Source organism: Haliotis rubra, unplaced genomic scaffold, assembly GCF_003918875.1.
Source record: "Haliotis rubra isolate DU_JTF1 unplaced genomic scaffold, ASM391887v1 Scf1637, whole genome shotgun sequence".
NCBI classification, from domain to species: domain Eukaryota; kingdom Metazoa; phylum Mollusca; class Gastropoda; order Lepetellida; family Haliotidae; genus Haliotis; species Haliotis rubra.
The window spans coordinates 103,196-116,156 of NW_025765600.1; the positions used below are offsets into that span (position 1 = coordinate 103,196).

The following is a 12,961-nucleotide window of genomic DNA, read 5'->3' on the forward strand; positions in this document are numbered from 1 at the left end:
AATACATAGGTGGCAAGACAGGACTGGATATTATTTGTTAATTGTTAAGACATGCCGTTTACTTCCCCCAGTTTAATTTCCCTAAAGGATTATCTTATCTTAGCTGATATCTCTAGTCCCCAGTACGACCCCAACCACCGTCTGTGACACTCGTCCTGGTTTTGCTTTTGAGACGACCCCTCCTACCTGTTTCTTTTTATGGTGATAGTGAGGCTTCATGGTAGCTACATCCTTAATAGTTTCAGTATTAAAGTTAGTATTTTTTACGTCAGCTATCATTTATAACGAAGCTAAGTGTAGTTTCAAAATAGGCATTTAAGAAGTGTCCTTTGAAATACAGTATCATCGCACACTAATTTGCATAAAGCCATGGTCTGTTCTAAATATGTCGCTTTGGACTTAGAAAAAAAACTGCATTTATCATTTCTGCACTAATCTCTCCTCAGTAAAGTCCAATTTTTTACGTTTCCTATCTCCCTACCACTGAGACTGTAGTTAGGCCGAACTTAGTTTAACATATATTTCACACTTTCACATATTAACTTCATAAATTGTAGATATAAATGTGAACAAAACAGTTTGGTTCTATTTCCGACAATACTTTAGTCAACACCTGTAATTAGCAGTGTTACCTGTAGCACAGAAGACAACCTGGCCAGCTGCGACTTGAGCAGATGGAGTTCATCTAGCAGCTGACAGTAGGCTGACATGTTCATCATCACCATCTCCTGGCCGTTCACCATGGAGACGGTTACATCCTGGGGCAGCGTCACGCCCGACAACACAAAGCTGTCCTCAGACTCACTCATGCTGTGCCTATAAAACACACAAACAAATCAATGACTGTTTCCTACAGAACAAGCATAACAGTTGAATGTGCCACAACCAACACTGTCCATTCCGGGACAAAAGAATCTGATTGACACAGGGTTTAATGGATTTTTCTTACCATTTTCATCTGCATTTACTTCTGTATATGATGAGTCAGATTGTTGAGTGAGTGAGTGAGTGAGTTTTAGTGAGTGAGTGAGTGAGTGAGTGAGTTAAAATTTATAGCCACGTCAGCAATATTGTGACTAGAACAAATTATACATTCATGATATATAAAGTAAGATCACTATCACATGTCGATGAAGGACAGTGTACTTCCTAAGGACGGGACAGCCGTAATAATTCGGTGCGCCTTGTTGTGCGTAGCAAGAGTTGTATGATCCCCAGGGAGTTGAAATTGATAATAAGATATGCCGTTGAGATTGACATCCAATGATGGAGGGAAAGATACCAGCGCCTTGAGCATGCACTAGTGCATGGATATGTGCGCTATATAAATATCCAATAATAATAATAATAATAATAATAATAATGAGTGGAGGCTCTTCATGATAGAATTTTATTGTGTACTTTTGCACATATTTATTTATCAGATGATCCTCTGGTGATGCATGTGAAGACTCATGATGAAAGTAAGGAATTCCAAAGCTATTTTAAGCGTGCCAAGGTTGTTGGACAGAATCTGAAATTTGAGGTTGAGTTTGCTGATGGCGATGTACTGCTGGACGGTACAGCGATGGGAGTAAACCAGGTGAAGTCCTTTACCCAAGTCTGCCCAGAGTCAGGTCTTTGTGGAGAAGCTTTCTGAGAAGCCATTGCATCGTGTGTACATGCAGTGTGTGTTGAACAGAATAGCAATCAACTGACTCCTTTCGCCTGGATGAAGTCGGCTGGTCTTAAATGTGAAACTGAGGGCTTCCTTTTGCTGCTCAGGACCAGTCACTTCCCACTCGTAATCGCTTTAAATGTGATTCTTAAGGAGAATATTAATATGAAATGTCGACTTTGCAATGAATTCACAGAGACTGTCCAACACCTTGTCAGTGGATGCCCTTCCTTGGCAACAAACAGCATATCTTAAGCGACATGATGGCATGGCTCTCGCTGCTTTTACTACCGTCTCCGACATGCCTGTGGCTTTGACTCGAGGTCCATCCATGGTACGACCCTGAAAATGTCCAGGCGTCATGGAAAATGATGCTTTCAAACTTCTGTGGAATAGGCCCATATACAGCCTGCGGAGAATTCCAGCCAACAAACCTGATCTTGTCCTTTTTGATAAAGCCAATGAATTTATATATATCATAGAATTTTCTGTCCCTTTTGACAGGAATGTGATTGACAAGATTAAGGAAAAGCATGATAAATATCGCGGACCTGCAGCTTTGAAATGTCTCGCTTTGCATCCCAAGTACACTGTCGTCAGGCTCCCCATTGTTCTCGGTGCCCTTGGTTTGGTACCTCCTGATCTCTTAGGCAGATGAGGAGAGTGCCGGGTTCACCGGAGAGCACAGCTCTTCTTGACACTCTGGGTAATGCAGAAGGCTGCAGTGTTGGGGAGCCTTCATATTCTCCGGAAAGTTCTTGGTGGGTTCGACTAGGCAGCGTTTCCTGGGAGAAGTCCCATTCGCTGTCTGGGCTGCGTGTAGAGGGGGCAAGGGCCCTGAGCTGATGATGAGCCTTACCAGCCTGACTGTGCCAGGATCACACGAACCCTCTCTGCTGCATACTATCTTTAATCTGTAAAACATAATAATGACAGTAAAACAAATAGAATATCAGAGATATAGATGTAAACCTAGCACGTAAATCTGAAACTATTTTATTATTGGAGACAATAAAATACAGCCAATTATATAAAATCGCAAAAAAATGAAGAAAGATCACTATACTAGGGACCACTTACAGTGCTTTTGCTACCTGCATGGACCCCAGCTGGACTTACATTGTCCTTTCAGATGATGGCAAATATGACACATTGCGCCAAAGATAAAACAAACACACATTCTATGTTTAAAAAACGTGGTAGAAATAAATACACTTTTACTATGGGGTCATATGTACCCTCTCTGGGATGAGTCCAATTAGATGCAACATAATTATACATCCACTATACATACTTGTTCAAAATCAATCTATTGAATGTAACAGCATTTGAATATTTGATTCCACCATAACATGCTTCAATAAATAGAGTGGTCATCAAGTCAGTTTTGTATCAGATCTTGTTGTGTAAATGTTACATTCATGCATGATTCTGTAAATCATGCTCATGACTCACAAACATGTCGTCAGTCATGATGACATGATCCTTCAGACAAGTTATTCATTTACTGTGGCCTTGTTGAGATCAGTTCAACTTTACATGCATGATTACATGTGACCTGATATTGTGCATGCAATCAAGAGGTACATGTGATATGATTATCTCGACACTTGGTCAGATAACCAGGTTGTCAACAACAGAAACATAAGTTATCTCAATTTCAGCTTATCACTTCTCAGTTAATTCTAGTGGGACAACATGTCATACCAACACAGGGGTTAGTTCAGTACACAAAAACGGTGAAATAGTCAACTGACCATGTCAATGACCAGGGTCATGCAAACCTTATGTCCCACTCATTGGCTAATTTGTACAAAATTCCAATAAACACTTCAATTACGGTAAACACAAAAGCTTTGAATGTTATGATCATAATAATAACACAATAAATAAGACTCAATTTTTCCTTCAATATCAGTTAGTCTTTCATGGCAACACAAATCAAATGTCATTCTCTCAAATGAACTTCAACAGAATGAATAGCATAATGTTCATTGGCGGATCCAGAAGGGAGGTTCAGGGGGTTCGAAAACACACCACCCCCAACCCCGAAATTAACTTAAGACCACATTGAAGATTTTTTATGTTGGCAGAGCCAACCCTTTAAAAATTCCTGGATCCGCCCATGATATTCCCATCAAAAGTAGGTTACTGTGACATAAGTTTCTTAAACATTGTCATTACTTGTCCCTCTTGTGTATATAAAAACATGTGCATCTGTTTTCAGAACAGCAGCAGGCTAAAAAGCAGTTAAGTGCAATAGGCAAATACCACATCAGATAGACCGCCTCCGTGGTGTAGTGGTTGGAGCGTCCGCCCGTAGAGCGGAAGGTTGCGGGTTTGATCCCTGACCGCGTCATACCAAAAGACATTAAAATATGGTACTTTTTGGTCCCTGCCTGGGCTCAGCATTAATGTGTACAACAACGACTGGTCGGAGTCAGCATAATGTGTCTGAGTGGGGTATTCATGCTTCACTGTGGCATTGTATCTCAGTCAGGGCTAACACTATAAAACCAGCTTAAGTCTGGGCTAGTACAAGTAGCCGCACATACACATACACATACACACGCATGCACGTCGTCATATGAGCGAAATATTCTCAAGCACGACGTAAAACCCACTTTCACCTCACCACATCAGATACTTCTTTGTGAGGCATTTAGAGGATGGGTCGCTAAGGAAGAACTGACTGACTGAGTTTGGTTTTACGCCGCTTTTAGCAATATTCCAGCAACATCACAGCGGGGGACACCAGAAATGGGCTTTACACATTGTACCCATGTGGGGATTCGAACCCGGGTCTTCGGCATGACAAGCCAAAGCTTTAACCGCTAGGTTACCCCACCGCCCCACGCTAAGGAAGGACAACAATGTGTTGATGGACAACTTTATAACAAAGGGTTCAGACTTAAATAACATTGAATGGCCAAAAGCATTCTGACATATATACTTAGCCTTTACACACTTAAATCATCTCTATTTATAGGCAGCAACTTAACCATCAGGATTGTCCTCCCACCAGCAAATCCTGATCAACAATAAAGGACTCCCACATGTTTGAAGCACCCTGAAAATTCTGAAAAGCCACTGAAAACAGCTGAATGTTGGGCTGTCACATAACCGAATATCAATTTGCATTGATATATAGCTGGTGTGATGACTCACGCACAGTGTTATTATAATGTGTGACATATATGGCCAGTGTCTAGCATTACCTTCGTGCAAACACAAGCAACATGGTGCTGAGGGAAACAGCCGGCCCATGGAGTATATACCAAGCCTTACTGCTCTTTACCCATCAATCATTGCCTCATACAATGTTTCGGTGAACGGGTCGGGGCCTGTTTAGATGCCTTCATAAAGATTCTGATAATGGGAATTGATCGTGACACTTCAAACTGATCCATTTTGTCAGAAAGTCAATGTATCGACAAGAAAGCGGTGACATTAACATGCCCTTTCACGCATGGTACTGACTGAATGTCATCAGACATGATGGGTAGGGTTGTCTGTAACTGTATATTGTAGGTTGACAAATTTATACCATATTGATTGTAACCATTAACAACTTTACTTAATAAGTAAAATCAACACAAAATTGATCAAGTTTGTATATGGTAGAACACAGAGCTCCAGATAAGATTTAGCTCATGTGGGTACTGTACCCACTGTATTTTTTTGGAGTGGGTATTATAAATGTTGAATGGGTTTTTCATTTTCCGTTTCCCACTGCTTTCAAATATGTGCGTATTTCAGTCATTTTACTCACATAAGTATTATGTCATTGGGTAAGTTTACTAAGCAGGTATGTTCTGCCTCATGTCATACCTAATCAAAACCAACTTAAATATAATGGAAATGATTTCATTAAAAATCACTCATCCTATACTGACAGTACAACACTTGTCCTATAGTACTAACAGTACAACTTGATAGCAATCGATGTCTTTTTACTCACCTAAGTATTATGTCATTGAGTAAGTTTACTAAGCAGGTATGTTCTGCCTCATGTCATACCTAATCAAAACCAACTTAAATATAATGGAAATGATTTCATTAAAAATCACTCATCCTATACTGACAGTACAACACTTGTCCTATAGTACTAACAGTACAACTTGATAGCATCGATGTCTTTTCATTACATAAAGTGATTTTTATAAATATATTCCCCACGATTTGTTTTAAACTTTTGGCGTTAATCTAACATCTTAAATGTAATTGGTACTCAACAATTATTTTTCAATGCGTAATTGGAAATTTTCTATGCATATTGTACCCGTGATCATAATGGCTTATCTGGGCCTCTGGTAGAACATATGATCAGACTCATTTTAAAATTTAAAATTTGTCTGGTTCCATACATCAAACATCTTGAAGCAGGTGAAAAGAATCATCCATCACCTTCTTTCTTAGACGCTAAAATTTGCAATGTTTATCTTCACAAACTGGGTAACTTGCAGGACAGCAGGGAGGCCTCAGACGCTGAAGCCCAAAATATAGTTTTAGGCTTTGATAGAGGTTACTGCTGTTTGATGAGGAGCAGGTATTATTGTTGTAAGGGCCATGTAGACATGCTGGAATATTGGGGTGTTAGCAAGGGACTAAACACTAGAGGTATTTGGGATGTGTAAAATGTGGAGCTAAGAATAAGTGCAGAGAGAGATGTTATTATAGAGTATGGCAGGCCCTAATATACTGTGACTTAAGATCTGGACAAACTCTCCATAGGAGATCACTGCAGGTGCACCTCAGCCAATCAGATAATCTGCAGGTAGGCTTCCAATTTCAAAGCATGAGGGAGTGAATCAGTCAGAGCTGATCCCTTAAGTTTAGCATCTAGAAAACACATGTGAATAGGCATTTGGGAGATAATAATTTAAAAATAAAGTAGAACCTTAGCATAAACTGTGTCTCTAAAGTGGTTGTGTTAACATTTCTGTTTTGTGTTGGTGGAAATTGTGGTGGTCAGAGAGGTGGCAATGAGATAGAAGTATCATGTCTGATTGTTTTTTCTATGTTTCCCATCTCAAGCTTTGCCGTGAATTCTCATTATGATAATAATAAGTTTTCTTATCTGAATTTTATCATCTGCTCTGAGAATTTATGCCCCAGTGTGATGAAAAAATACTCTTACTTTTCACGCTCATTTAAACAGATGAGCTTGTTCTTTCTTCATCTACATATATTCAAACATGTTCCTGAAGGAAAGGAACTCAATCTATATCATGTATGAATCTAAATTTTAAAACTGAATAAGATAAGTTACACAAAACCCTAGTAGATGGTCGCATCAGCTAACCTTTGAGCGACCTATGACCGTCCAATCAAACGTGAGACAGCCGAACAGATTTAACCAATCAGACAACAGCTACTATTTAGGGTTAGGCGGGACCTACAAACTGTTTTTGGGATTTTCTCTTCTCCGGTCGCTGACACTGATCACAAATGAAAATCCTCATAAAACACAGATATTTGACCTGCAGTATATACGCTTCGGGATTTCTGATGACATGGTTACTATCACTGTTGTGAATAATGGCGTCCTCCATGTGTATCACTCGGAAGCGATCGTACGGAAAATAGCATTTGGAATCGTTTGAGCACATACATTTCGAGGTGAAAGTTCACACGGTATGTGCGAATGTTAAATTTTCACGATTTGGTAAGCTGTGTTCTGATTGGTCATTTCAAAAGTTAGCTAATGCGACCTTCTAATCAGGTTTGTTAGACTCCGTATAGCAGTAATGCAACGAATAATACTGAGCCTAAGTTTACTTAGACTGACAAATAGTGAGAAAAACATTTTCTATATTTTTATCTATATTCATTTTTTGTACCCACTCACTCTCAAGGATTAAAGCTGGAGTACCTTCTGACTGACCAATCACTGCCACCTTCTGACAGACCAATCAACTATGTATATAATGGTCATAGTTCTAACTGAAAATCATGTTATTACATACAAGTCTTTTCAACTGTCACACATTTGACTTAAATGCAACACTATTTCACAGATCACAGGATCACTAAATATTGGTAGGCCCTTGATGACATGTGCAGGGATTTTCATGTTTAACACATGATTTCTTGTACAATATGATCATTTCATAGATGTACACAAAAACATATGCTGGTTGTCAGTTAAACTTTTATTACAGTAAATAATCAGAAACAGTTTGTTTAGTTAGCAAATGTCTGTACAGATGCTTTTTCAAAACCCATCAACCAGGGAGCCTCAAGTACACATATCTTAGATGTTATGCTATGTCAGCACAATTATAGCGCAAGATGTTTAGATATAACTCTCAACAGAAAATAACCAAAAAACATGTAAAGCAAAGATGTGTGAGACTATGCCATACAGTAAGTATGCTAAATACTGGAAATATGTTTTTATATCAAGCATATTGTGTTTAAAGATTGTGTTTAATGTTGCTTAACATTAAATAATTTTGTTAGATTTTATTAAATCATGTTCCACATCAAATTACTTACTTTGGAATATTCAATAATAATGATTGCAGGAGATGAATAAAACCTTACCAAAAGATATAAATGAAACACAGCTGGATTGGTTAATTAAGGCATGTGAAAGTTATAAGCCATGACTACATAAGTGATACTTGAGATAACATAGGTTGATGTGTCTTCATGCGATCTGCATCCTCATCCCAGCTGGCTCCCCTCCCTGGTGAATCACTACCAGCATCTCCTGGGTATTTATAGACAGATGTTACCAAACTCAGTTGATGCTGACTCATGCAGGTTAACATTGACATTTTTCTGATATGCTTCAAAATATATTTGGTATGACAGCTGCATACATGTGGTAACTTGCAGTACATGTAAAGGGTAGAAATGTTTATTATTGAATAAAGTTGAATCTTGCCTATCAATTCAGAAAGTATTACTCTTAAATTGTCTTGACCATTGGTCATATGAGCTCTTTCCACAAAGTGATGTCAGTACCATGGCTGCCTTAAGTTTGTTTGTTTGTAGTTTAACACCGCAACAGGAAGTTTCAAGCAAAACGATGACGGTCTGTAAATAATTGAGTCTGAACCAGACATTTGAGTGATTAATGTCATGAGCACTGATCTATAAAAATTGGTTACAGTGACATGCATCAACCTCAGCAACTTGGCACTTTCGATCTTATTAGCTACCTTTTGCTGAAGAATAGTTATATGGACCAACCCTGATCTTCAGTCTGTCTCACAGTCCCTGAACCACATCATTTCCCCTTCTGCCCAGCCCTTTCTGCAATGCTAAAGCCCTCTAACCAGGGTTCCATTTCAATTTAAAAGAAGTTAGTTGTTTCCATCAAAACAAGTCTTTGCCACTAATATGGCAATGTCCCCGTCGCTAAAGAAGAATGAAATATTTATAACATATTTACTACCGGTACTTTTATATTTTTCGGTCACATACAAGATGCCTGGAAATGACTGGTGCCTGCATAATCACCTAATGTAGGCTGGGTCGACATAATTGAAGACATTTTATGAGAGATAGCATTAACAAGATTTTGAAAAGTTGTCAATAAAATGTTTTGGTGACCTTGAAAATAAGGTCAAGGTCACCAAAATCAACTGTCACCAGCGTAATCCCTAATGTAGAGTTTGAAACCAAATTTGAAGACATTAGGTACAACCGTTCATGAGATGTGTTAACAAGAGTTTGAAAAGTGATCAAAATGTCATGGTGACCTTGAAAATAGGGCCAAGGTCACCAAAATCGGCTGGTGTCTGCGTACTCCCATAATGGAGGCTGTCATCAAATTTGAAGATATTGGGTACAACAGTTAATGAGATATCACGTTAACAAGAATTGGGATGTACGGATGCTGATGAATACATAGTCCCCCGTTTCGCGTTGCGGCAGGGGACAACAATTATATATATTCAGAGACAAACATCAGTCTATAGGTCATGGTGCCTTTATAGAACAGAAGTTACAGAAGTTGTCTTAGCGCTAACATTGATTCGTGGAACAAGACCCTGGTGATGTTGCTAAGATGATCGGAATAATCATAATGACATAAGCATGCTTGATATTGATATATCATAAAGTGATACACTTACAGCAACCATGGAAACACAATTTCTACAATAACATCATACATGTACAATGAACAGGTAAAGACACTGATAACATGACCTCTGAAACATACACAACCATTATATATTACAAGACACTGATAGGCCTTGACTGTAACGATCCATGCCATATTTGCCCTAATATGCATGGAATGGTGTCAACAGATCGAGAATTCCAATCACACTCCAGCACAGTAAATGTAAGAAGTGCTCAGCTGCAGTAATCCCTGCTAAGTCTCCCAGTAGGAACATAATAGCTGACACAAGTACATGTCACTTTGGAGGACATGTATACATGTGACAATCGATACCATATACAGCAGCGTGTGATAGCGTCTTGATGGCCAGACCACATGCTCCAGAAACTGCAGAAGTTTATTTATTTTACAAACAGTTACACTAACAGCTAGTGTCTGAAATGAACATATTTTGCAGAAAAAGGTTTTAAATTAAAACAGAATACAATAAAGAGAAGCCCAGAGCCCAGAAATTCTGATAATCTAACCTTGCCACACATTCTACACTTGCATGGGCTACATTGGGTATATTTGTTTTAGGGTCTCTATGAAAGACAAATCAAACAGCAATCTAACATTAATATCTTCAGGCTTTTCTGTCATCTGTTACACACCTGAACTGAGTACCTGAAGTGTCAGTGATGTACAGGTGTAAACCACATTGGCATATACCTACACCCGGGGCTGCACAAACACGTACACGTTATCACCTGAACAATCACATACACCTGAGCAAAGGGTCAGTGTCAGTGGTGTAGAGGTGTAAACCACATTGGCATATACCTACACCCAGGACTGCACAATCACGTACACGTTATCACCTGAACAATCACATACACCTGAGCATAGGGTCAGTGTCAGTGGTGTAGAGGTGTAAACCACATTGGCATATACCTACACCCGGGGCTGCAAAATCACGTACATGTTATCACCTGAACAATCACATACACCTGAGCATAGGGTCAGTGTCAGTGGTGTAGAGGTGTAAACCACATTGGCATATACCTACACCCAGGACTGCACAATCACGTACACGTTATCACCTGAACAATCACATACACCTGAGCATAGGGTCAGTGTCAGTGGTGTACAGGTGTAAACCACATTGGCATATACCTACACCCAGGACTGCACAATCACGTACACGTTATCACCTGAACAATCACATACACCTGAGCATAGGGTCAGTGTCAGTGATGTAAAGGTGTAAACCACAGTGGACAGTGCACCCTCCACAATGTACAAACCAACACTCAAGGTCATGAGATGATTCAATCTGCAACACTTAAAACTCGGATCGATTCCTCACATGGCAACAGTGTGAGAAGCCCATTTCCAGAATACTGCTAAAGGCTGTTGTACAATTTTTTAGGAACCTTAGCTCTACGCGAGTCATAAGTCTATGTTATGGTATGGGAATTGTGATCACCTTAGCGCTAAGATCGCATTGTACAACATCTACATCAAAATCATTATATCATTCACTCACTCACTCAAGTGGCTTGAGATTGACAACACAAACCTCAGCAAAAAAACTGACATCACAGCGGAATACATCCACGCCATGCACAACATACAACTACGTACACAAGGTCACCATGGCCTATTACTAATCAATAAAGGAATTCAACATGGCCCAGCTGGGACATATCTTTGGACAAATGGACCACTTCCTGGTTTAGATTAAGGTCTGAAATGGGATGTCCTTTCTTTCACGGCTTGATATCATGACCTGGCATTAAAGAGTTGAATTCTGTAGCTATAATACCAGGAAGAAATGAAAGCTGACATGTCTAAAAATCTGAAACTCTTCAAAGATCAGGTTTAATGACTGTTGTGGTTCCCATAACCATATGACTCTACTGTCATGTTATTTCAGTACTAAGTCATTACTGCGACACCCAATCTGTATTTCCACTTGTTGCGAACAGTTGTTCAAAATACCATAAGGAGAATATTCCTCTTATCATCATGATTATGGATCATCATTTGAGAAACATCTTCACAAAAGAAAAACAATGTATTTTTTTAACTACACCAATCCCAGATGTGTTGGGCCAATGTTGGTATATGGTTGGTTGGTTGGCCAACAGTTTGACAACATTGGCCCAACGTTATCTTAATGACTTAAAAGTAACGGTGGCTTTTGACACGTTGGTCCAACGGTAGGCCAACATTTGAAAAACTCTGCCTATTTGCCCTGATCTTACATCTATTTCACAAAGTTGGGCCACCGTTGGCCCAACATTGTGAATAAAAGAGTGAGCACACGGCCATTTATAGCCATGTTTTCTTTATAAAGATTTTGATGACAGTTGAAATAATTACACAGACAAAAAGAATGAATCCATTTCCCTGTCTTTCAACTATGATGCAGTGAATTTGAGAGCGTTGTTTTCTCCAAACTGAATACCAAACTTGTCATCATTGATAGCTTTACCTGATATTCAAAGAGCAGACGACACTACATTTCTGGAGGCCTTCAACTGGTAAATATGCATTAGTATTTCTGTGATACTGAATTGCGAATATATTATGAAATAATTGGTTTAAATCATCATTTAGGCTAAAGAAACTGACACATACTGTATTGAAAGGCAATTGATTGAGTAGATAAAAGATTTAATTGACTCTTTTCTTTAGGTAGCCTGTTTTAACCACTTTGATAAAATCTCATTTCATTTTAAATTATTTAAATCTATTATGTTTACTTTATTAACATTATGTGTTTGTCAGTTACACTCCTGTTTCCATATACAACTCTCTCTATTATTCATCTAACAACCAATAATTGCTAAACATCATCATATCAGATATATGTGTCACAGTTATAGTAGGTACACGTCATATCCGAATAAAACTTTGTTTGAACAGCATTCTAGAAGTTTGTGAGTCAAAAATGAAACATACAACTCTATAGATGACAACTTCTTGTTTATTGTATAGAGCGATGTTTCGATGTAGATTCTTACACCGTTATCAAGCTAAAAGTGACTACACCCAAATGATGAGAAGTATATATACATGTACATAGTATGTTTTGTCAAATAAACATAATTGGGAGCGGCCAAATGGATCTAGTGATGAAACCAATTAACAAGGGAGGGAGGAGGGGGGTGGGGTGTTAGGTTGTAACAACCTGATAGGGTGATTTGATAGAGTCTATAGTTTGATTAGTTCTT

General features: G+C 38.8%; 1 protein-coding gene across 1 annotated transcript in view; it reads right to left on the reverse strand.

Annotated features, from left to right (window-relative positions):
* The window catches only part of LOC124271819, a 36,891-nt gene that overhangs the window by 4,919 nt on the left and 19,011 nt on the right, over window positions 1-12,961 (reverse strand). Inside the window, exon 2 of the mRNA XM_046706969.1 lies at window positions 633-816. Coding sequence (XP_046562925.1) covers window positions 633-816 — 184 coding nt within the window. The remainder of the gene's footprint in view (window positions 1-632; window positions 817-12,961) is intronic.